This window comes from Tripterygium wilfordii, chromosome 19 (genome assembly GCF_013401445.1).
Source record: "Tripterygium wilfordii isolate XIE 37 chromosome 19, ASM1340144v1, whole genome shotgun sequence".
NCBI lineage: Eukaryota > Viridiplantae > Streptophyta > Magnoliopsida > Celastrales > Celastraceae > Tripterygium > Tripterygium wilfordii.
Window position 1 is genome coordinate 10,712,843 of NC_052250.1, and position 26,770 is coordinate 10,739,612.

The 26,770-nt window shown below is 35.9% G+C and overlaps 2 protein-coding genes across 7 annotated transcripts; both read right to left on the bottom strand.

Moving 5' to 3' along the window:
- Positions 1–8,043: 8,043 nt before the first annotated feature.
- LOC119985972 (probable BOI-related E3 ubiquitin-protein ligase 3) lies at positions 8,044–9,405 on the bottom strand. Its single transcript, XM_038830481.1, has 2 exons — positions 8,840–9,405; positions 8,044–8,749 (listed from the first exon to the last, which is right to left on the bottom strand). Exons 1-2 carry the CDS (start codon positions 9,152–9,154, stop codon positions 8,168–8,170), a joined length of 897 nt encoding a protein of 298 aa, XP_038686409.1. The 5' UTR covers positions 9,155–9,405; the 3' UTR covers positions 8,044–8,167.
- A 10,132-nt stretch (positions 9,406–19,537) lies between these two features.
- On the bottom strand, positions 19,538–26,002 carry LOC119985966 (protein WHAT'S THIS FACTOR 1 homolog, chloroplastic). Of its 6 annotated transcripts, none has more exons than XM_038830474.1 (3): positions 25,674–26,002; positions 22,082–22,162; positions 19,538–21,016 (listed from the first exon to the last, which is right to left on the bottom strand). In XM_038830474.1, the coding sequence occupies exon 3, from the start codon at positions 20,760–20,762 to the stop codon at positions 19,602–19,604; it is 1,161 nt and encodes a 386-aa protein (XP_038686402.1). In that variant the 5' UTR covers positions 20,763–21,016; positions 22,082–22,162; positions 25,674–26,002; the 3' UTR covers positions 19,538–19,601. The 6 variants fall into 6 exon arrangements, with proteins under 6 accessions (XP_038686402.1, XP_038686400.1, XP_038686404.1 ...); XM_038830472.1 differs by having other exon boundaries at positions 22,082–22,231; XM_038830476.1 differs by lacking the exon at positions 25,674–26,002 and adding an exon at positions 23,531–23,784 and having other exon boundaries at positions 19,538–21,004.
- Positions 26,003–26,770: the final 768 nt, after the last annotated feature.

A 26,770-nucleotide genomic window follows, 5' to 3' on the forward strand; every position in this document is an offset into this window, starting at 1 on the left:
GAAAAACCCACTCTTTTACAATCATCTAGGCTTTTTTCCTAGTTTGGTGAGTTGGGCTTAGCCCACTTGCTAGGCTTGGAAGAAACAAAGTCTTGCGAGTTCGATGTATCCGCAGGAACCGGACAACCCAAAGCAAACAATATAGTTGGTTATATGGGAGTGTGGATTTCTAACATGATATTGGAGCAATTCGATCCAATTGAACATGACCTCTACTGCACTTGTTGAATCTAGCATAACCCAGCCCACAAGTGCAGTGGAGTGTTATCTTTTGATGTAAGGATTATTAGGACAAGCCCACTCTTTTACAATCACTTAAGTGTTTTCCCTAACTTGGTGAGTTGAGCTTAGCCCACTTGCTAAGCTTTAGAGAAATAAAACGGCGTGGATTCAAAACAGACCATATAATTGGTTCTATGAGAGTGTGAATTGATAGGTATGATAATACCTATTATTTTTGGTAGAAATATCCCCTCTTAAGCTTTCTTTTGATAAATAATGAGTGTATTTATGTGTTGATTTGTATTTTGATAGGTTGATTGCGGTTTGGATGAAAAGTGACGGAAAAATGGCTGAATTGAAGAAAATGTCCACCGACCTTCGTGTGTTTAAATAGTCATAACTTTCTGTCACGTTATTGGAATTGAGCGCAACAAAAGGCATTGGAAACTAGACATCTCAAGCTTTCCGTAGAATCTAAAATCATGCAAATCGGAGGTTATATGGAGACGTTATGGTCATTTGAATAATGTGCCTAGGGGTAACGCGCCTAGGCGCGCGCCTAGGCGTGGCGCGCCTAGGCGCACAAATTGTGCACGCCCAGGATCACTCCTGCACGCCCAGTCCAGAGAGTTGGACTTGAATTTTAAGTTGTGCACGCCTAGGATTGCGCCTAGGCGTGAAAACAACGCGCCTAGGCGTGAAAAGCAATTTTCTGGGGTGTTTTAAGTCGCGATTTGTCCGAGCTGCGGGAGTTTTTAGACCTAGAACAGATTTCTGGAGAGCGAAAACAGAGGGGGAAGGTGATTCTTGGAGCTAGGAGGAGAGATTCTTCAACTCCACTTGGATCTACTCAACTCATTGGGTTTATTCATGCCTTTCTCATCTATTCTCTTGTGTTTTTCTCTCATTATGTGTAACTAAATCACTTGTGCCAAGGCTAGGTTGAAGCCTTGGGTTTGATGACTTTGTTTATGACTTGATTTACATATATATGAGTTGATTTGGGTATAAATCTTGTGTTTCTATGTTTGATTGCAATTTCTTCATGCTTGTGGTGGTTGGCCAACACCTAGGTTTTTTGGATGAAATTGTTTGGAGAATTTGCTTAGACAATAATATGTCAAGTAGATTATGCTTCTTGAAACACTTGATTATGAATGTGTCCCCCTTTAATTAGGTGACAATTTGTATGAATCCTAATCTCCATAGAACTTCATGAATTCCTATGCATGTTTAGACCAATAGGATGGCTAGAATGTATTTAGGAATATCCGACCTAGACCAATAAGATGGCTAGTAATCGATTTTTGGGAGATTTGGCTTAAGTGCGCTAAAACCGACTTAGGTACGGATTCGTTATGCCCGAATTAGCAAATGTGTGTGGTAATTTGTGTCATCGCAAGTCATTTCCCAAGGGGGATTCCAAAGCCTTGGTGTTCAACTCATTTGCATTAGTTGCATCCCTATTCTAAGAAAATACCAAAAATACTTTGCTCTTTACTTGTCTTAGTTTAATTACCAACCCAAACAATCTTGAGTTGATCTTTACTTTGTTTGCATTGTACATACATACATACAAGTATACATTTGGATTAGACATAACTCCATCCCTGTGGATTCGACCCTTGCTTATCATTGTGCTGTAGTCGCCGACTAGTACACTTGCTAGTAAGGTTAATTTAGACCCAACAAGAATTTCTAACAATTATCAGGTAATAAGTATGTCTATATTGTTTGAGGAACAAAAATAAGAGAATGCTTTCTCATATTATTCAATGAAGATAACTTGGCTTATAAAGTCTTACATCTGAACACAGAAAATAAAGGAAAAACAACCCACATAATCCATGCAACCATGGACGTGGTAAATACCAAGGGAATAGGTCAAAGCAGGACTCCCTTATGAATAGGGATTATTATAACTAAATTCTAATCCTAACTGAATACTCAACTCTTAACATCCTCCCTTAAACTAATTTCCATAAGAAATCAGTTTACAGCATCTGAACAAACTCCCAGCATACCCTGAAGCTTCAGAAATGCATCAAGCTTCAAGCGCTTAGTCATTATGTCAGCCACTTGTTCTTGAGTCCTGCAATGTAACATCCGCACAATGCCATCATGTGTAAGCTCTCGAAGAAAGTGAAATCGAACATTGATATGCTTACTCTGACCATGCATTACCAGATTCTTGGAGAGCTTGATAGTTGAACTATTGTCACAATATACAACCGTGGCTTCCTATTGTACATGATTTAACTCACCCAACAATCTTCTTAACCAAACTGTTTGACATGAGGATGATACAGCTGCAATGAACTCTGCTTCCATGGTAGATAACGTAACAACAGATTGTTTCTTTGAGGACCAAGAAAGTGCCCCCAAACTTAGCATAAATGCATAGCTGGAGGTACTTTTTTTGTCCTCCACGTCACCGGCATAGTCACTATCCGTGTAAGCAACAAGCTCCAGATCTCCTCCCTTCTTGTTGAATATCCCCAAACCAAGTGTCCCTTTCAGATATCTCAAAATTCTTTTGGCAGCCTGTAAATGCATTTGTGTTGGATTCTCCATATACCTACTAATGAGACTCACCGAGAACATGATATCTGGTCTTGTAGCAGTTAAATACATTAGCCTCCCAACTATCTGTTTATACATAGTGCTGTCCACCTTTATCCCTGCCTCATCCTTCACCAATTTGACACCAGGAACTATTGGATTGTGCATAGGTTATGCCAAACCTTTCGAGTATCTCCTCTGCATATTTCCTTTGACTAAGAAATATTCCATCCTCCCTCTGTTGCACTTCAATGCCAAGATAGTTCTTCATCTTTCCAAGATCAGACATGTCGAATTCAGTCATCATGGACTGCTTGAACTTTAAAAACAAAGATTCATTACTTCCCGTAAAGATCAAGTCATCTACATAAAGGCACACAATAAGAATGTCACCTCCTTCACCTTCCTTTATGAAAAGTGTGTGCTCATATGAACATTTCTTGAAACCTTCCTTCAGAAAGTACGACTCAATTCGACTATACCAAACCCGTGGGGCTTGTTTTAGTCCATATAGAGCTTTCGTCAACTTATAAACTTTGTGCTCTTCACCCACAACTTTGTATCCAAGAGGTTGTTCTACAAAAACATTTTCATTCAAATCTCCATGCAAGAAAGCCGACTTGACATCAAGTTGAAATACTGGCCATCGCTTTTGTGCTGCAAGTGAAAGAACCAACCGTATAGTATCCACCCGTGCCACTGGAGCAAACACCTCAAAATAGTCTATTCCATGTTGCTGTGAGTACCCCTTTGCTACCAAGCATGCTTTATATTTGTCCACTTCACCATTTTCATTGAGCTTGATTTTGAACACCCATTTCACCCCAATTATTTTTTCTCCTTTCGGCAAGTCCATTAACTCCCATGTAGCATTATTTTCTATAGCACGAATCTCATTATCCATAGCTGTTTACCATTTCTTATCTTTCACTGCACTCTCAAAGGTGACAGGATCACTGTCCATAAACATTGCAAGATTGTTGATACTTTCTTCCTCTGAAAGGCCTTCACCACTTTCATAGTCTCTCATCCACATAGGTGCCCTTCTAAGCCGTCGCTCACCAATGTTGTCCTCTGGAGATTCATTTGTTGCATCATCCCCTACTATACTCACTTCATTTTCATCCTCATTAGATGCTGCTTCGACAAGATCTTCACTATTGAAATCATTTGCCATATCCTATGCATTGACATCTCCCCAATCTAAATTGGCAGAAATATCCTTTTGAAAAATTTCATCCCAAGTCCAAGCTTCATCTTCATGAAACACCACATCTCCACTCACGATAATCCTCTTTGAAATAGGATCATATAGTCTGTAAGCTTTCGATTCTTCACTGACTCCAAGAAAAACACATTTGATAGTTTTGTCATCCAGCTTAGTTCTCTTTTGATCCGGTACATGTGCATATGAGATAGCACCAAACACACGGAAATTGTCAACAAACGGCCTTGTTCCACTCCAGGCTTTTTCTGAAGTTATATTATGAACTGCAAGCGTGGGACTTTGATTCAACACATGGATTGTCCAATTAACAGCTTTCAGCCAAAAACTCTTTGGAACTTTCTTCCATGACAACATGCAGCGGGCCATGTTCATGATAGTTTGATTCTTTCATTCCGCAACTCCGTTTTGTTGTGGAGTATATGCGGCCATTAACTGTCTCCATATGCCATGAGTAACACAAAAATTAGTGAACTCTAATAAAGTGAACTCACCTCCTTGATCAGTTCACAGGCCTTTTACACATGCACTGGACTCCTTCTCAACACATGTTTTGAAATTCTTAAAAGTAGTAAAGGCCTTTGATATTTCAGTCAGAAAATATGCCCATATCTTACGACCGTAATCATCTATGAAAGTTATAATGTACCTTTTTTGACTGTTGGACATAGGACTGATAGGTCCGCAAATATCCGCATGAACCAATCGAAGAATCTCTAATGCTCGCCATGTACTTTCTCTCAGAATAGAATCCTTTCGTTGCTTTCCCACCAAGCAATCTTCACACACCTGAGGTAGAACCTTCAACTTTGGTAAGCCATTCACCATCTGTTTGTCTTGAAGATCCTTTAAACCTTTGTAACTCAGATGTCCAAATCTACAGTGCCATAAGTTATCTGGATTTTGAGCAAGAGAAAGATGACAATGTTGACTTTGTAATTGACACTTTGCAAGCAAAATGAATATTATGTTGAGAGACATGCTAGTCTCCATGATCAGACCTCTCTCCGGATGAAAGATCTTACACTTATTGTTTTTAATTAAAATGCAACTCCTTTCTCTTGTAGTTGACCAATGCTAAGCAGATTATTCTTCAAAGCTGGAAAGCAAAATACCTCAGATATAACTTGAACAAATCCATTTACTTGTATCCTTATGCTCCTTTTTCCCATCACTGCTAGAGATGTATTGTTGCCAAGCTTCACAGACTCCCGAAAAGAGTCATCAAGAGAATGAAAGAAATCCTTGTGTCCACACATATGGTTGTTGCACCCGAAATCCAAAAACCATGCAACCTCATCATCTTCTTTCTTCACATCAACATAGGCCATCAAGAGCATCTCTTCACTGGCCTCCACAAAATTTGCCCTCGATTCTCCTCTTCTCTTAGGGCACTCATATTGATAATGTCCTAAATTATGACAATGATAACATTCAATGATAGATTTGTCAAAGAATTGTTGTTGTCTCCCTCTTCCTCTACCTCTGCCTCGAACTCCACTACGACCTCTTCCTCTTCCCCCATAAGAATCTGCATGAGATACCTTTAAGGTATGCTCCTCCATGGTATGGCTTTGGATCCGTTGCTCATGGACCAATAAGCTACTCTGTAGAATGGACAAGATTTCCAAGTCATTGGACTCCTCTATGGAGCAAACCACATAGTCGAACTTGGGAGTCATGGACCGTAAGATTTTCTCGATGACAGTTAAATCTTCCATTTTCTCACCATGACTTCTCATCTTGTTAGTAATGGTGAGAGTTCTAGCAAAAAATTCATCCACCATTTCTCCGTCCTTCATGTAAAGAACCTCGAACTCCTTACGTAAAGCTTGTAGTTGTGCGCGCTTCACCCATGTATTGCCTTGATACTTCTTTTTCACAGAATCCCGGATCCCTTTTGAAGTTGCTTTGTCCAGGATGGTTTCAAGAATGGATCGATCGGTAGCTTGAAAAAGATACTTTTTCGCCCTGAGGTCCTTCAACTTCTGTTGCTGCATGTACTCCTTTCTCAACTATTGTCCTGTATTCCTTGGAACGTAAAAAGTTTTCCATGAGCATACTTCAATGCTCGTAGTGCCCGTCAAACTTGGGAATTGCCGGCTGGACAAAGCTTCCTTCTGTCGTCATGTCGTTTCTGCCTTCACCTGCTCTGATACCAAATATCAGGTAATAAGTACGTCTATATTGTTTGAAGAACAGAAATAAGAGAATGATTTCTCATATTATTCAATGAAGATAACTTGGCTTCTAAAGCCTTACAACTGAACACAGAAAATAAAGGAAAAACAACCCACATAATCCATACAACCATGGATGTGGTAAATACCAAGGGAATAGGTTAAGGCAGGACTTCCTTATGAATGGGGATTATTATAACTGAATTCTAATCCTAACTTAATACTCAACTCTTAACAACAATCACTATACGTAAAAGATGTAATAATCTTGAACATACTCTCAATATCATGCACTATATATGTGCATAAGATTATATTGGTGAGATTTAATTATTCTTGGGCCCTAAATCTCCAAACGATGGTGGAGTCCATACCATTGGAAAAAATATGTAATAAAAAAGTTACAATCCATGTGGGTCTAAGTTCAACGACATGTTATGATCATATCCATGAACTTACGAACAGCACTACAACTTTCTTCTCATCTATTCAATCAATCAATTACTCAAAGGTGGGCAAACACAAGTGAATTTGTTCAAAAACAAGAAAAAAGAAAAAGAAAAAGAAATGTGACTCAATGTTTGGTTTAATTTCATGGCATGATCCACAACTCCAAATTTCGCATAATCTAAAGGTATTCACAATGGTACCCATTTGGAGTGCTTGAGATAATAGTTTCTTGATAAATCCAATGTTAAATGCTTACAATGGGTACATTTTCACATTTTAAAACATCTGAAAAATTTGCTCCTATTCCATATTTGGAGTACTCCTTACTACATGAATAGTGTGAAGAGATAGATGATGGAAGGTAAGAGATAGACGATGTAAAGGAAGAGAGAGAAGAGAGAAAATGAATATGAAGTGTTAGTTCAAGTGTGCCTACTGTGAGTGTATTGGAATGTAACACTTGTTAAATGTATAGTTGCACAAGAATTGAGGTGTGTAAAGTGTGGACAAAAGTGTGCCTATTATGGATGATCTGATCTCATCCAACAAGGGCCTCACTCGTTCTCATATAAATTAATAATTTACTTAGTACTTAATTTATTATTTATGATTTTAGGGTTTAAATTTGTTTTAAATAGGGTACACAAATTAACGACACAATCGAATTGACCTATATAACCGAAATAACCATTTAATTGGTTAAACTCATGTGAAAAAATTAAAAGAAAAATAACCGATCATTTTTACCCCTAATTTTAAATCCTCAAAATTCATAAAATATAATTCAGATGTAATATAAAGTAAATAAAAAAAGGGAATAATTAATGGGGGTTGGTGGAGTGTGCGGTGCAGGACAGAGGCTCTGCACAACAAAGTGACAAACAGCGACATTTGCGGGCGTCCTACGTGTCAGCTTTTGCCTCAGACTTGCCCCTTTCAACCTCCCATTTCGTTGACCCCACACCTTTCTCCTTTTATACGACTTGTTTGTGGCTTTGTGCTCCACCTCCCCCGTCCCACACATAACACCCCACCGGAGGATCCGGAACGGAGTTACCAATCTAACCTTCACCGCATAACACTGCACTACATAATTGCATTTCCGGCCCCAAAATATAGAAAATCTAAAAGTAATAAAAAATGTGCATGAAACATTAAACTCAATAAAATCTTAATATTTAATTGCATCTTCCACTTTCAATTTTCAATTAGTATATGGTAAATCTAGCCACTAGAATTTAGTTTTTTTAAATTGAGATGTATTCTAATTTGGACAATTACTAATCCTAAACTTCGATTGGATTAGGCACAACAAATCCGTTGAAAGGTTATTGGAAATAGTTTTGAGATTCTTTACTCACTAAATAGGAGAGATAATCAGCTAAATTATAACCATAGTGGTTCAAATAGCATTCAATCCATTTAATTATGGATAATTATTTTCAATTCAAATACAAAGTAAGAAAAACAATTTTAAAAAAAAAACAAAGCAAAAACCGAAATACGAATTGTTGGGTGTGGTAATTGCTCAAGGCATGTTGACATGGAGACTTGCATTCTTGGTGGATTTACAGATGGGGCAAGTATGGAGATTCGACCCGCAAACCCTACACAAACACAAATGCCTGCACGGCAGTAACAACACGCACGCTCCTCCTTTCCCGCAATTCCTGCACATCCTACTTAACGCTGTACCAGTACTACTACCCTTATCCTGCGCCCTACTCGCCATCATGCGCCGCTCCTGCACTTCCTCTTCTTCCGCCCCGGCACCACCACCACGACTAGTGCTGCCGCAGCACGACTGTGCATCGTCCATCATCGCCGCCGCGGCGTCGTCTATTCGAGTCGTCGCCGCTAGTACATGCTCCAGGTTTGTACGGAGAGCGTTTGCAGCGGCTTCGTTTGCCTGAGCCAAATCACGCCATATCTGGTTCTCCATGCACAACGACTTGACTCTCTCTTCGAGTGCGGAGTTCAGTTTCCCAATCTTTTGAATCTCGCCTTCTTTGGCTCTCAGTCTTTTCATCGTTCCTTCCTCTATAACCTCGATGATTCTCCTCGCTTGTCTCTTCCGATTCTCCTCAATCTCCAGCCTCACCTTCTCCATCTGAACACAAATTCCAAAAAACCTCATTAACACGATTTCACTCAGTCGAGAAATTAATTAATTAATTAATTAATTGTCTTATAGACTTACGTGTTGCGAGATGAGGTGTTCGACGTCGAATTGCTGCTGTTGCAATTGCAGAGACAGTAGAGGATTGATGCTGTTAGAGGAGGAGTAGGTGTCTCTCGAACGTTTTCTTGGCAATAATTGTTGAATATTGTTATAGTTGAGTTCGGTCTCTGATTTGATCGGAGCAGTAGTAGCTTTGGAATCGGCAATTACAGAGCCGTATATGGTGGGGAGGAGCGTCTCCACCGTGGTTGTTCCCGACAATGGCATGCCGCACCACATCTGAGTAGTATTGTAGTTGTAGATGCATGCGTTTGCTTCAATCTGGTTCATCATCTCCTCTTCGATCTCGATGATTTGCTCTGTTTCTGGTTCTTTCAGAGAAGAAGAAGAAGACGATGCCGCAGGAGTGGCAAGGCTGAATGGGGGTTGGGTTTATTTTGGGTTTGAGTGTTAGAGAAAATGAAATCGAATCTATGAACATAAAAGAACCTAGAGAGAGAAAGCAAGAACTACTAGATAAAGAAGAGTCATTGAGAGCGCCTGCGCGAGAGAGACTGGTTTTGTTGGTTTGTCCATGTTTGGATTCAGTTTCAACATATTCCGACTGTACGTAACAAACAGAAATGGATTTGGGTAGCAGCCCCTCTTTTTTCTCAGCGATATAAAATGTTTTTTTTTTAAAAATAAATAAATAAATTATAAGGTTTTAACTGTTTTTTCGTAGATGATAATTTTAATTAATTGAAAATTGTTACACTTCCCGGATGATATCCCTCTCAACTAGATAGTGGATCTCTGCTAGGTATCATATAACTAAACCACAAAAATCCCTTGATAAATTGGCGAGGGTGTGAGCTATAGAGTTCCCCTCTTGTCGTACGTATACTGACAAATAATCACCCCCAATTGTGCACATAAATTGCTTAGCTTGCGAATGAAGTTCCTGTTGTGAACTAGGTTTCTCACAGACAATTACACATTATAAAATAACATAAAGAAGCAAACAAAAAAGAGATAGAAGAGAAGAACATAATATTTACGAGATTTGACAATTTGCCTACGTCTTCGGGGGTTTTCAACTGTTTTCAACATAAAAAATTCCTTAGTACAATCGGTTAGGATTGTCAACCCTTATATACTAGCTACCTAGATATTTGAAAATATAATTATACCACCCATACAAAATAACCAACCCCTATCAATAATATCGTAATCGATTGATACGCTACGCTCCCCTCTCACACAACAACTTTCCATTTTCTCAGAGCTTTTAAGTATTAGATAATATTTCTAATATGATATGAGTCGTTATTTAATAGTTTCTCATAGACGACTCATCATACTTTTGCTTGTTAGTGTCATAATTGTATATTGCAGTTGTTAAGTACACGTCCAACACAAAAATTGGAGGCATCATTCAACAGTTAGATCATATATTCGATCTTACAAAAAAAAAAAAGAAAGTATGTTAGAAAACAGTTTAAAACTATTTAGAATTTTGATATATTTTTTATTCAATATAAATACAGTATTATATTCAAAATTATTATTACTCTACCATCTATTACTTTTTGAAAATTATTTTTAAGAAATTAATATAAAAAATAAGGAAAAAGGAGATTACCCAATCCAACAAAAACCTGTAATTCACGTAATACCAACGACTCTCAGTAGTAAGAGCAACTACAATGATTGCTATTTAATGAGGCATGGATTGCAAAAGGTGTATTTCTAATGAGCCATTAAAAATTTTCATGCTCGAACAATGTAAATATATTGGCTTCATTTTGTTGTGGCAAAGATGTGGGCATGAAACTTCAAATGTGCATATGTTGGCTCATGATTGGCCCCCACAGCACACACAAAGGTCCCACCTTAATTACATAAAAATTAAGTCATCAAATTTACATCATTATATCAATATATTTTGTTGGTCTAACTACATCAGTAAAACACATTCTCCAATGCATTTTGATAACCCAATCAAAAAAATATCATTGCAATCGCTCTGATTTATTGTTATTATTTATTTATTTATTTATCTTTAACACCGAAATTAATAACTGACAAAAAAAGCAGGGGTATCCTGCTACGTAAATCAAGAATCCGACCTGGGCCTGCCATCCCCTAGATGGCTTGATTCATATTCACACGTGTGGGGAAAGGAAGATGAGAAGTGAAATCTTTTTAAGAAGTTGACACGAGCGATGGGCCACCAACCATGGTCTTCTTTGAAGTAAATTAGACAAAAAAAAATTATTTTTCACAAAAATAAATGGTATAAATTAATGGGGCAATAGTGGATTGATTTCTAATTACACCCACCATCTTAATTAGAAAAATAATTTGATCAAGTTATGAAAATGAAATTACCATTATTTGTCCACAATAATCTTTACCGCGAAATGAATTATGCGTATTTAGGAATTGTAACTTCCTAGGAAGCACGGACACTCCTAAAATGACAACGTGTCCATGTCGGACACTTTTCAGACATCGACACGCCTCGGACACGTGTCCAAGCTGTGTCATGTTTTTTCTTAAATTTTTTGAAGATGAGCACGGCTCAGACACTTCCCAGACACGAAATAGACAATATACCAGTTACACAAAGTCCGTAAGGTTTGAATAACAAGTTTGAAATCTTCCTTATCAACACCACCCTCAAATGGAAGTATACAGAAATTATACTATCCTAACATACCTGGATTTAATTTTAAGACACTAATTTCAAGATCATACAGAGTTAGTAGTTGTAATCCATTACATGCTTTTGTTATCTTGAAGAGAACCCATAAATGATTTTTATTCAAAACACTTTTTTGCAATTCAAAGTATTGTTATATGAATCAAATGAAAAAGAGTTGCACTACCTTAAATAGTGGTTACTTATTAGGGTTCAAATATCAAGTGAAAGTGAGAGTAGAAAATTATTTGTTTATGTTGTTTCATATATATATATATATATAATATATTTATGTTTTGCTGGTTTAATACAAATTGTTATTATTCTCAAACAAAATTTGGAGCATAATAATTAAGAAAGCACCAATTTTATTTTTTTCTTTGTTAACTTTAGGGACAAAAATTTTGACATTACAGCCGCCTTATTTTTTTTCCAATTAATTCAGAAATGCATATATATCATCAATGTGAGTTGTTTCTTGTTAATTGTTTTGTGCTCTCATGACAGACACAAAATTATGTAAAGATACACACACACATATAGACAATTTACATTGAAATCAATGAATTCCCGTGTTGTTGTCTCTCCTTGTTACCTTTTTTTTTATATGTATTGTGATTACTTTGGTTTGTTTAGACACATTAGCTTCATCTAAGGAGGCAAAATGACAAAGAAATCGGTGTATTTCACTAGTAAACAAAAACATACAATATTTTTTCATTGTCATTGTCATCTAGGGTTTCCTTAAATTGAAGCAATATTCTTTATGTTCCATTTATGAGAGCATATACATATATATAAAAGCTTATAATAATAACTAAATTAATTAGATCTTAATATAATATTAAGGCAGTAGGAATCACACACAAGGATGAGTATAGCCGTATAGATTAGTAAATTGTCATCACATTTCAAGGAGCTTAGCATTGGCCGAATCTGTATCCGAACAATAATAATAATAATAAGAGTTAATTAGTAATAGATCCCTTAAATCAATAATAATAATAATAATAACAACAACAAACGGAAGCATGAAAGCATGATTCCGGCCGTATAAATAGTTCCAAAAGCCATTTAACTTGTCCTTGTTGGCCACGTCACTCGATCCCATTCCCATTCCGATTCCGGTCAAGTTTGTTTTAGCAATACAAAAATATTGGTTTTAATTTACAAATTAAAGATTTGCTGTCATTGGGTGGCTTTATTAAGAAAAAATTAAAAGTATATGGCAGTATAATGTTAGGTGTAAGACGGTACCGTCCGGGAGTGTCCAACGATGACTGTTGTTTGTATTTTTTTTACTTCTCTTGTAATCCATCTATATGGTGGCTTGAGTGACTTAGAGGCTCAAATTCCTTTATCCTTTGGGTAAATGAATACAATCGGTTTAGACATTTTCTAAAAAAATAAATAAATTATCAATACATTTAGGTTAACTTGTACTATCCTTTCCACTGGTTGAAGATTCAAATTCTAGCTGTTCATAAAATAACTAGTGGATTAATTCTCTTCCTTTGTTGCTTGTAAGAAACAACAAGAAAATTATATTATTTATTTCTGCAAACCAAATTAGACTTGTAAAAAAAGAAAAAAAGAAAACTATTTTATAAAAAAATATTGAATAACATGATACTTCGAAATGATTAATTGATTTTCTATTTTTTTTTAAACTTCATGAACTAAAAAGAGAGAAACCAAGAATAAGAAGATTATATTCTTTTTTTTTTCACCTTTCTTTGATGATTATTCTAACTGTATTATTGCATTATTTTCGTTTAATTATTTAAAAAAGTGGTGGTGGGTCACAACCCATATGACATTTTTTATATTACTTTATTGTAAAAAATTTTTAAAAAATGTAAAGAATAAATAGATTAAGTAAATGAGAGAGGCATGTCATCATTCTCATGTGTGTGTTTCACTGCTTTTCCACATTGATTGCGTACTTTTTTTAAATACCATCGAGAAATTTATTTCTCATTGGAATCGAACTTTCGGTACACATATGTCTAAACCAATCGATTGACAATCGAACCACCTTTCGTTGTTACATTGATTGCCTATTATGTAATAAGGAGACTTGGAAATAGTGGCTACCTTTGAGTTCTGTTAGATTGATGGGTTTTGTGGGCCTCCATCTCATGGGTTAACAACTCGTTAGATTAATAGTTGGCTAAAGCATTATGGAGTCCCTTGTCAAGATTAATAAGATTTTCTTGCCTCTATAATTTCTGTGTTTAATTTGGAATGATCAAGAATAAATGTAGATTAGACGTGTTAAAGAATCAGTCCCATATCAGTTGATAGTCCCAACCATGTGTGATTTATAAATACAAGCCCACCCCTAACATCCAATAAAGCCTTTTCCAATACTTAAGTGACTTGAGCTTGACCCACTTGTTAGGCAAAGGAGGCATAAAATTGTGCGGGTTCGATATATATATATATATATATATATATATATATATATATATATATTTATGTATATGAATTAGACAACCCAAAGCGAGCAGTATTATTAACGTGTATGGGGGTGTGAATTTTTAGCAATGGATGATCAGTCAGCAACCATTAAAAATTTGATTAGTCCTTGAAACAATGATGTATTGAGATTGTCAAAGTATTACTCATTTTCTTAGATAATGGCACAAATCATGCATGGAGTGTTTTAGTTAAATGGGGCATTTATTGAATAATGCATGCTAAACACCCTCTCTGTCTTGATCCTATATATGAAAATGATGTGTGGAATTAGCCAACACAAACTTCATTGTTTTGAGCCAAGGTCCATTGATTCACACATCAATTTTCATATGGGGCATCATCTTCTTTTGTTTGTCCCCAAATAACATTCATTTCAATCCATAGATAAAATTGGATATATTATATGAATTAATTGTTCTTTTCTTCTTCTCCTTTTTTAAATATTTTTCAAGAAACAAAAATAAGAAAACCCATGAGTGAAGTGGAATGAAAAAAAAGAGAGAAAGGATGTCCAATATTTTAATTAATTGGGAAACAAAAACACTATACATTCTAAAATATGTACACTTAAACTATATTCCACATTTAGTTGACTTAGGATTTCCAAAATAATGGCTATAGTACAAAGCATAGCTAGAAAAAACATGGTTTTTGGTACCCTATAAAAGAAGGTGGCAATATTGGCATGATAGCAATGCAAACCTACCCCACTTTTCATATTCTTTTGTTGTTTCCTTAATTTGTTCCTCTCCCAACAATGTTTTGTCCCATTACTTGAGGGTCCTACAACATATATACCATTACTACAAGTAAGTCATTTTTTTTTTCATGAGCAAGATTTGCATTAATGAAAATACAAGTACAAACTAGTAATACCCACAACCCACATAGTAAATACACCTCAAATATGAACCCAACACATATCAACTTGGGAAATGCAACTCAAAAAGAGCGCGGCCCTTTGACCTCGAAACAGATCTTGCCACTAGAACTTCCATGGCGCAAATCAAAAGAATTCCTTCTATCAAAAAAAAAAAAATCAAAAGAATTCCGATCTATTAAACAAAAGAAATAAAGAAAAATCATCTTTTTAAAAGAACATTGAGAGGGCAATAGCATTTTATGAATAAATGTGAGTGGTAGGGAAAGCGAATTGAGATATGAAACATTGGGAGCATATGCTAAATATTGCAATCATAATATCAAGTTAAACACTTCTTTTCTCTATAAATTTATCATTATGGGATTTGGGACCCTTCCAACTTTTGGAAGATTGATGGATGATATAGTTTTCTTTATAAAAGATATTAGTTGGGTGGGTCAATATAAGAATCCACCTCCTCTCCCAAAAAAGAGAGAGATGGAGAGAGCATCACCAAGGTTCACCTAGAAATCACCCCTTACACAATGAATTTGTGTTCTATCTTTATGGGCCCTTTATGTGGGAATTTCAATTATGCCCTAACTTTAAGTGAATGATGCATTGTGGAATTTATGGTGATGGATATGTGGTGTGGGTGGAGTGGAGGAGGCTAAAGGTTGAGAGATCACATTATCATTTATGGCAATTTTGAATACATAACAACCCCACCATTGATGGAAACATTGACAAGAAAGAAACATCAAATATCAAAACCCCACTAACATAATTATATCCATGTGCCAAGCTTACACAACACATACCCCACAATTAATGGCATGGAGTCTTAGGAATTGTGGTTGCAAAACCCAACCGTCCAATCTTTGCTAAAATGATTATGCTTTAATTTGTTTGTCTTTGGTTAAGCAGTAAAGTAAAACCCAAGCACTAAAAACTTAAATCATTCATGTAATTTTAGTTGAAGCAAGTGGGGGGCACAAACTGATCATAGAGCACTTGTAATGGATTTTCTATGTGGATGGATATATATATATATATATATATATAGAAATTAGATTGAACAAAGTGAAATCCTAAGAGAGATGATTACTTTGATGGTGACATTAATTGTATAGAATCATCAACACTTAGTGGGGTCCAAGTAAATGAAGCAATTATGGGCCTTACCTACCAATAACAAAACCAAAATTTTGACCCTACTTGGATAGTTTTGGTTCCTAAAATTGACTTGTATTCTAATCTCTTGAGGGCACCAAACTAGTCTACCAAAATGTCATAATGAAGAAAAGTAGGTGCAACATGTGAATGGGCCAACTTGAGATGTGATCATGTATTGGTTCCATATTCAACATCCACCCATCTATTTTAACATGACTTATTGGTTCACTTTTAATCTAATTGCCATATTTCAAAGTCTAATTCTAATCCATTTCTAGTAGGACATGAAAAATTGTGGGGATTCAAGTATGATTTGCTTTACTTTTATGATCAGTCAATCTTTCTTCACTCACATTTGGATGGTTCATATTAATTGGAAAATGTGAAACACAAACATGGGCCTCGCTCTTGAGAAAACAAAGACAACAATCACTTAATTCATTGGGCCTTGACAAACAATGAAAGATTTGTTGGCTTATGTTACATATAAATCATGTCCACTTCCCACAAAACTTTCAAGTGTGTCCATCAATTGTAAGGCCAAGCACATTAATGATCCACAAAATATTTCTAGTTCTTTAAAAAAACAAAATAATATAATAGAGACAATTATAGTTTTCTAAGAGTAAAAACATCTGTAAGTGATTATGTGATTTTAATACCTCATAAGACATGCTATAAGTGATTATGGTATAGTTTGGTAAAGCTTTTTGAAAGTAGCAGATATACTAGCAGAAATGGTGGTAGTAGAAATGCTGGATAATTTTAATAGCAGATATGCTACCTGAATGCTGGGTAGGTGTTTGGTTGAACTTTTACTGTTAACGTTTGGGCTTTGTAGCATATTGTGACAAATTACATGCAGGGGTATTTATATATTTGTTGTATATGTTGTATCCAAACATACAAATTAATTTATAAAATTAATATAATGAATTTAATTAAATTCAAGATAATAATAGATTATAAATTAATTAATCAATTTAAATAAATTGAATTTATTTATTTAATGAGAATGATTTTAATAACAATTTATTTATTTAGGGTATTCTTGGCATATCAATAATTAATTGGGGACAAAATAGGAAAAAACTGGTTAAAATTTGTGAAATTGTAAAAAGTTGAAGCATTTTGTAACTAGTAGAAATGCTACGAAAAAGGCTCTTGGATTTGGTGCCATGAAATTGTTGTTTGGATGACTTGCAACATTTATACTAGCAAGTAGTATAAATACTGTCAAAAATTGTCATCCAAACTAGGCCTATGGATTCTAGTAGTGAGATGGGGCGGGAAAATAAGAATATTTTTCCAATGATACCGTGAGGGGAGGGTAAGAAAACTCGTAGAGGTGCTCTGGAGTAGACAATACCTAGATGCTGAAAATGGCATCCACAAAAAAGGCGATCGTGAGGGGAGGAAGTAGCATCCACAAAAAAAGACGACTTGTGATTTGAATCCTTTTAAATTAGAATTCGCCTGGATTGAGGTGAGGAAGTTTCTTCCTCCTCCCTTGCCATCTGTCGTGCTGACTAAGTATGAGATTTTTACCCATCCACAAATGCCCCCAGCTTTTACCCAATATTTTCCTTTATTAGAAAAGGTGGGGTAAAGCTTGGAATAGTTCTTTGTCTTGGATCTACCGAGCTCAACCTAAATTCCGTCCTCTTTAGATTCTTGTGTGAATTCATCATTCTTCATTATTCTCCATTTTGTTCGTTAGATTTTTCTTGTAGGAAAAGTGTACTCCTCTCTTATCTTTCTTCTCTCTTATTTATTTATTTATCATCGTTATTTTTTCTTTTAAATATTTTTTATCTATCACGTTTTGCTAGCTAGCTGACCACGCTGGAGTGGGGACTTCAAAATTTTTTAAAAATACAAATATATCTTTTCTTATATTACATATTTGTATTGTTACCTCAATTTGACTTCAACGTTGGATCTTCGGCTTTGTGTCTTGGTCAAGAATAAAATTCAGAGTGTCTCGTTAACCCCGGCTAAGATTATTCCTCCAAGAAGCCTTCTTTGATGTGTTGTCTAATGGTAAAAGATTTTTTTTTCTCTCTTAAGTAATTCTCTCGTTCCAATGTTTGGCGTCCTCAATGACGCCTCTTATGAAAGATCATGCGAAGTAATCCCCAACTTTTACGATCCCTCTTTGGAGTTGCCCAAAATTTCCACACATTTATAGAATACGTAAACCTATAAGTCGAGTCTTGGTCGGTCCAAAAACATTGTGCGAAATAGTCCCCAACTTTTACGATTCCTCTTCAGAGTTGTCCAAAATTTCCACACATTTGTAGAGTATGTAAGACTATAAGCCGAGTCTTGGTCGGTCCAAAAAAGTAAAAACGAAAAAGATAAAAGGGAGAAAAGAAGAGAGCTCAGACAGAATTTCGTATTATCCGTGAATTCAGATGTGTATTGATGGACATCATCACAAATGCCATTTTCATGACTGCTCTGTTCCTGCCAGGAATAGAACCTAGGTCCGAAAGGTGACAAGAGAACTTTATTCTACTAGGCCACCGATGCTTGTTGTGGCCAAGTTTTGTAAATTAATTATATATCCATGGGTGTCAGCCAGCAACCATATTATATCACCATTAATTCATGAGAAAAAAAAAGTTGCCAGCCAGTGAAGCACATCTCATCTGTATTCGAAATCCTTTTAAGTGGATGGTATAGAGAAGTTACCCTGATTTTTTAGCTAAAAATAAGCAAGATTGTACAGAAGTAGAACTGGGCAGCATATATGAAGGACAAAAACTAAATCATTTATAACATGAATTTGGGGGTCAATGCACCAATGAATTTATCTCAGTTGTATACTTTCAGCACTGAAAACATAACCAAATGGATCTAAATGTCACAACTAGGTCAAAGCAGAAAACATGTAATTGCTATGAACAAAAGCAAAAAAAATGGACTTATAGTTCCTTGCCTCAGCACAATGCCCCAAGAGGCTCATGCACAGAGTGAGAGTTTGTTTCACTTCCAATACAGAAAACATATATCATGCAAAGTAAATGTGACGAAGAACGATGTAGACATGAAAACCTAAGAATGGAATGGAATGGATTGCACCTTATATTCTGGCATACTATGGACTACAGAGGATTATGTAAAAGCATGCATTCTTTTTCAATCAAGAAAAAGCATGAGCTACCGCCATACCTGGAGGTCCTGGAGGTCATGAAGAAAAGGAAAATGACCAGGTTGAATCTTTAGTTGATCACCTGCACAAGGAGATGGTAATTCCACATATAGGGATTTGAACTAAAAAAGGGGAGGCCGGGTCACCAAAACTTTCCACATACTGTTCAGATTCATTTGTTCTTCCACGACATGTTAACATTGCAACAGTCTTTCACATAATTAGGGACACCCAAAAGAAATGAAGAAACCAAGGGAAGGTCAGGACTCCAAGGTGGCTAAACATACAAAATTGGTTTTGGCAGAGAAAAATATCGTACAAAAACAAATTGTAAAGACATTTCACCAAGTATCACTGGAAACATAGTGTGCAGTAATTATTTATTAATCTTTGTTTAAAATGCCAAAATTCTGTTTCAAGTAACAAGCTGTGGAGAAGGCATCTTATGATGTAAGTTGCTATCTCTCCTACCGCTAAGAGCAATAAACTTATCATTAAAAACTAATAAAGGACATTTATCAATTAATTTTGATCCATCATATGCTTCTTTAAGGAAAACTGTACTCCTCACACCTTTGTTAGTGATGTAAAAGATGCCATGATGCTTTATCAAACAAAGCAATAATCTAGTTGGTAGCATATACTCTGAGCAAAATGCATCCAGTTGCGCAGATGTCATCCTCTTCTCCATAGTCAGACTGAGGAGTTCATGAAGCACTGCCACTACACGCTTTCGTGCTTTTGGGTCTGCAAACTCGAATCTTCTTGCATTTAGGTATGGAGAAGGAAATTCCATCTTCTGCCACCTCTGAAGTTCCTCAAGATAACTCCTATTAGGTCTAAAACTAGGTGGAAAACACATTTTAAAAGCAAATTGACCCAAATAATTACCGTCTTTCATTATCCAAACCTTCATTCTAGATCGAACAGAATCCAAAACCCCATCCTGTGACAGCCTTTCCTCACGAGCAGTGACCGCTAGTGAAGACTCCCAATTCTCCAACACAAGATGAGCTTTCCCATTGACGTCTTTCACAGAAAAGAATTCTGGGAACCTGGGAATCAATGAATTCTTGAAGTCTTGAGGCAAACCCAATTCGTATTTAACAAATTCAATTTTTTCTAATGGTACACGACAATCAACAGACATCATTAACAACTTCCTCAGATTTTTAACCAAAATGGGTTCCATTAACTCCCTTGCTTCATTTTCCTCATTGGCAATCTTTCTGGCTTTTTCAGTGAGTGTAACAAAAGGGGGTGCCTTATTACTACCACCACCACAAAAGAATATTGAGGGGTATTTCTCAATGGTAGCCATGTAGTTCCATTTCTGAACAAACCCAACTTCCTTTTCGAGGTCCCTAAGAAGAAGAGACTGGTGCTTCTGGGATAGGATGATGGATTTGAGTTGTAGAATCAATAATGGCTTCTTTTGAAGGTCCATTACTCTGTCAAGATCATGGTCTCTGTGATATATCTTCTTCTTGGGTCTCATTCCTCCACTGGATTTTTGTCTCTTTACGATCCATAAAAAGCCTGGTTTCTTGGATGAAATTTGAGAGAAAATAAGCATTTGTAATTTGCAAGAAGAAGAGTGAGCTGTAATGATGAGAATGAGCACAAGAACATGAAGGCTTTATGCTGGCCACCATAAAATCTTGTTGGGTCAAATTAACAAACAGGAAGATCGCAACCAAAGCAACTTTGCTTTCCAGTAGTACTACGAGTGGATCTTGAAGGGTTCGCTGACATCTCCACTTGTATCCAAAGAGCAAACCTTGCCATCGCTCATACTCATCTTAGAAGGTGACTACCCTAGATTCAAGACTACCGAAAATCAATCACTCGTGTTAGAAAAGATACCAACAACACAAATCAAATTAATTGATTGTGCAGCACAATTGAAGCAAATGTACCAAATAATTTAAATGAAGAAAGAACAAATCAGACGCAGCCGATTGCTAATAATCCAATTAATTGCAATAAGTTTACTGTCCTGATTCTGAGACCCAATCACAACAAAATATCACATGAAAGGATTCCATCATATAGATACAAAAATTACAGGATAGTTTACATCATTGATCTGCTCAAGGGAGGGAAATGCAAGATTAAGTTAATTTAGGATTCTTCAATTTATATTACACATAGAAAAGAGCGAGGGGTGGGGGGAGGGGACAAAACTCAAATGCATTAACGATCAAATCTGAGTAACTTGTAAACCCACTCATGCGCCAAATATTGAATTTCAATTCAGCCCTAGGTGATGGAACTAGCAAAGAATTTTTCAAAAATATAAATTGATTGATTTGTTTTGTTGACTGTTAAGAATACAATTGCTCGTGTCAGTAAAGCAGCCAATTATACAAATCAAATCAATTGATGATCCAGTATCATTGAAGAGAAGGGACAAAAAAAATCATTTAAAACAACAAAGTATTGCTTAGGGCAAGTACACTGAGCTGAACAGCAATAGTAAATATATTATCAATAAATCACACACTATCCTTAATAATTCAATGATACCAACAACAACAAAAATTTACATAATTAAATTCCTCCAATCCATTTATCAATAACAGAAGACACAACAATCCTAAAAATGGTGGATCCTGCCACTATTTGTGAAAATAACTTTTAAACCTTGCTATATGATGTAGGAAGTAAAAGTAACTAGATTCTATACATTGATTTTTGTTCTTAAATTTGTATGTCAACAGATGAAAATCCTCCAAAACGAAAACTACAGGCATAATTAGTTATAACTATCTTGTCCTCAAACATACACACATACAGAAATCAACAGAAGGGATTATATAGTTTTATATCAGTAAATTTGCCTCAGAAATGAACAGAGGATATGAAATTTCCCTCAGAAATGTACAGATTTACCTTTGAATGGCTGGAGAAGATCAAGGAACACAAGTCAAGCGACAGCGGCCGGCGGTCAGATTTTGCGAGGAAAGACAGTCTCTGTGTATAGAGGAGGCAATGTAACTGAGAATTTCTTATAATTAATAATGGGCCGCAACTTTAGTTAGTCTGAGTCATAAAAATCATACTGTACTTCAAACTGTGTAAGATGAAAGCTCAAGGTTTTCGAGGTTTTAAATTAATATATATTTAAATATATAGTATATTATATATAACCCAAAAAAAAAACAAAATAATGGATACATCTATGGCTCCATCATCCACAAGTCGACTTGTACAATAATATATAATTATTAATTCATAATCCACACCTAACTCAATCAATTCATGAAATACAACACTCCAAAATCCAAATACAAGTTCCAAATTACGATAAACAAACTTGTGCCACTAGGAATGAAGTTTGATTGTAAATTCACATTGAGATGTTTAATTAGTCCATTCCCATTTAATAATAAAATGAAACAGAAAAAAAAAATTCCCAAATTTCCGTCAACAAAGGATGAGTTCTTTAGAACAGAACCATATGCAGCACTCTTAATATATTACATCTGGAAAGCATTAATGATTAAACACAGAGCACCTTACATTGTGTAAACACCTTGTGTGTTTGATTTACTACACGGTACACACCATACAGAGCACCTTAGCAGTTAGCACACAATATGAAAATAATTGAAATCTGCGTCTCTGCATGTAACCATTAACCAACCCAAATATGACCCATCTCAAGCAAGCAAGGGCAGGAGCTTGTCTGTTATATTCGAAGACCCATCTCAAATTTAGGGAAAAAAAACTTAGTCAAGAACTCAAGATAGCAGTTTCGAAGATGCACAGTCAAGAATCAAGATAGCATCATAGCAACACTTAGCAAAATTCAAGTTCTCAAGCAGGAGCTTATCTAGCCTATCTCAAGTTATCAATTCTCAAGCAATAGCAAAACTTCGAAGCATAACTCAGCAAAATTTCGAAAACTAGCTCAGCAAAAATTTCGAAACCTGGTTGTGAGTTGTGACCTAGGGCAGGAGGTTATCAAGTACATGGTTGCAAAAATCACTAGTCGGCCACTAGGCGGTTCGTGGGGACTAGAGATTAATTGGATTAATCGTTTTGAGTTTTTTTAATTAAAAAAAATATATATATATATATGCAATACATATCATATATGTGAATGTAAAACACAATATAAATGAAAAAATCATCCAATCAATATACATACATATACATATATATATATATATGAGTGTATTATTTGATTTAACTAATTAGATAATGCAAGTACAGAATACAGAACACAACAGAGAGAGCACAACAGCAGCGACTCTTCAAAGGATTGAATCGAAGAACACAACAGCAGAGACTAGCAGACAGAGTACAGAACACGAGAGGGTACAAGAATAGCAGAACCTGAGTAGACCAGCAGACTAGAACAACCGACGAACAGGAACACCTCTAGAACAATGAAAGAGAATACAGAATAGCTCCAGCAGAGACTAGAACAAGCGACAGCAAAGAATAGAACAAGTGAATAGCACAGAACCGAGTCGAATCACCAGCGCAACAAGCGAAGAACATACGTATGCGAATTTTAGGGTTCAAGCATCTCCAATTGGCATCTCCAATTGGAAGGTGAAGTCGCGCAGCAGAAGACTAGAAGAGGGAGTTTTTGGGCTGTTACGATTGTACTTGAATGAGAAACTGGGTCAAAAGAAGAAAATTGGGGAAAAAAAAGGCCCAATAAAAAAAGCTCATGCCCAAAAAAGGCCTACGCCGATAAAGTCCGACTAATCGGGTCACCGATTAAATGACCTGATTAGCCTCTAGTGGAAGCGGTAAGTCCGATTTTTGCAACAGTGATCAAGTATTAAGGATCTAAGATTACCTGGTTGTGAAACTGGAGTTTCTTCGTCGATAGTCTCCGTCGATCTGTGTCGGAGGATAATTTAGATCGAAACTCTCGAAGTTTACGCTTGAAAGTGAAAATGAGTTTTTTTTTTTAACTAAGAGCAAAAATTGGGTACAGCAATCTCAAAGTGAAAAGAAGTTTTTTTTTTTTTTTTAATAATCAAACCAAATCATGAACATAAAAACATATCATATGTTCAACAACAACTACAATTTACAGAGAATCACACTCTAACCAGAAAGAATAAAAGATTACAATAGAATCACACCCCTCAGATAATCGATATTCAGTCGCAACTTTTCCTCAAAAATAAAATCACTCCATTCTTACTCTGCCATGATCCATGATGAGATCAGACTTCAAAAAAACAATTGATAGGGAAGATAATTCTTCCAATTGGAGTGTGTCAAAGACCTGGTGAGCCAGTCTTGTATCAATAACTTATGGATTTGCACCTTTCATTGAACCATACCAATTGTCAGGGTGACGCAAACTAGGCCAGGGATTGATGCAGGAGGACCATTAATATAGTTTTTTATAAGTCAGTCTATTATCGAGTCTATTTTAACTAAGTATCTTTTAGTTTCCACAATAAGGGTATTGTCGGAATTTTCAGGTGTGCTGGAATATCGAATTTAGTATTAGTTATTTGTTTTGAGAGTCTTTTATTACTATACCATATCGCCAATACAATAGAAGTCGGACTGCGAATTTGCCAAGCATATCACATCAACGGCTCTGCCACTTGGGCTCCCAAAAAATTTCTGTAGGATCATGATGTTACTATATTTGTCTTAAGATTTCTCCATCCTCGAAGGTCCTTGCACTGCCATCAAAATTTTCTCTACGTATATGCTGGACTCCAATCATAACAAGGTTCTCAAACTCAAAAGGCAGATTTAACAGTACAAGTAATACACATACACAAGCTAACAGAACCAGTAAAACTAACAAATTTTCCTTCTAGCCATAGTTCCCGTCCTATTTGATTCACATGTCTTGTTACAGAGACTAACTTCATTGAGACTAACTTCATTCTCAAATTCTCAATACATTTACATCATTTAAGGAAGGTCATTTGTATTCAATAGTGAATATCTGTATGTGTAGACGTATTATATATGTATGTACTATGATTTATGGTCTTATGAACCACTATTTGTTAGTTCCAGGTTTAAAGAGGAATTTTAACATCTGCCAAGTATAAGGGTACATGCAAATATATGTAAGGGTATATATATATACATATATGCACATATCAAACCATGCTTTCTTGACAGTAATAACCCAAAATAAACGCATATCAACCATGTTTCCTGGAATACCCAAACTAAAAAGAAATAGAATCTTAGAAGAAAATCCCAAAAACTACATCACACGAAGCAGCATTACATATAGCAGAGCATACTACACGGATTTAAAATTAAAGTTAAAGGTAGAGGTGTCCATGGAGTTTCCCACCAAGCCCACGGTCGGAGCGGAAAATAATACGAAACAAGAAAATAATACATTATAAAATTCCGAACCCAATTCAATTGAAAAAAAAATAAAAAAAAACCCAAATCAAACATTAAATTTCAGTATCTCAAATCTAGTGAATAGAGGAATCAAACTAGTGCAGAGAATGGACAATTGATAAAATACCTCTCACAAGATTAGATGAGAACCTAAAGAGCTCTGAGAGTAAAAACCTGCAGAAGCTTCGAGAGTAACAATAGAAGAGGCAAATCGAGGCGTAGGAGGGATGATCAGTGGATCAACTGGTTCGCTTTTCTATTTCGATGTTTTCGATATCCTAGAATGAAAGTGGGTACGGTTCTCTCGTGAAGAGACCGTCCTCTGTCCCTAAAGATCTATTGTAAGATCTCACACGAGTTGAAGAGAAGAGTCATGGAGTTGGATGCGGCGAACGAGAAAGAAGAACAAGAGAATATTGAATGCGTGAACGATAGACAGAGAAAAAAAGAAGCGGGCAAGAAGGAGAAAACAACAGCCGCTCTCCTAAAATTAGGCTAGACTTTTCTATTGACTTTTTTTAATTTTCTGTTGACTTTTTAATTTCCCTCAAACAAGAAATTGAATAATTAGTTTTCCAAGAAATCAATTTTCAGGAAACAAACCGAGCATAAGAGCAAAAATTCGGTACAACTATTTTAAGTAAAAAAATTATTTTGGGTAATACTATAAATTTTTTAGAAAAATGACATAGAGCCCAAAAATATGATGACCCAAAGAGCTCAAATCTATGTGACACTGCCGTGGCACTGCCATGGCACTTGCCAAGCTATAAAGTTGAAAAGTTGAAAAGTTTTCAAAATTTTCGTTAGGTATTCACCCAACGCTTCACGTGATACCAACTGTAGCTTTTATCGTTTTCCTTTCAACTTTCCAACTTAGGTTTTCATTAGTTGGTTTTGCAGTTCCTCTTTGCAACGTCGCCGCACTTCGACTGGGAATGAGGCAAGAGGAAGTGGCTAGTTCAACTAGTTCGTTGTATTTAGTTTCAAACCAGAAGTGGCTAATGGAGAGTTAGGTTATGACCATTTCTTTCGTACGTTGTGTTTGGTTTTCGAATTGGTCACTAGATTTTGTTGAGGTATATATTCTTGTTCAATGTTGTTAGTTTGAGGGTGATAAACTTAGGGAAAAAGTGCGGGGAACAATGAAATAATGTAATGTAGTTGCTATTAGATTGATTGTGTTTGCTATTTTTGTTATGTCATTGATTGTTGTAGGTATTA

Bases quoted from the DNA above. Each gene is read 5' to 3' on its own strand.
- LOC119985972 (XM_038830481.1), bottom strand. From the start codon at position 9,154: ATGATGAACCAGATTGAAGCAAACGCATGCATCTACAACTACAATACT. The intron at 8,750-8,839 runs GTAAGTCTATAA...ATTTGTGTTCAG, and splicing joins AACACCTCATCTCGCAACAC to ATGGAGAAGGTGAGGCTGGA.
- LOC119985966 (XM_038830474.1), bottom strand. From the start codon at position 20,762: ATGCTTATTTTCTCTCAAATTTCATCCAAGAAACCAGGCTTTTTATGG.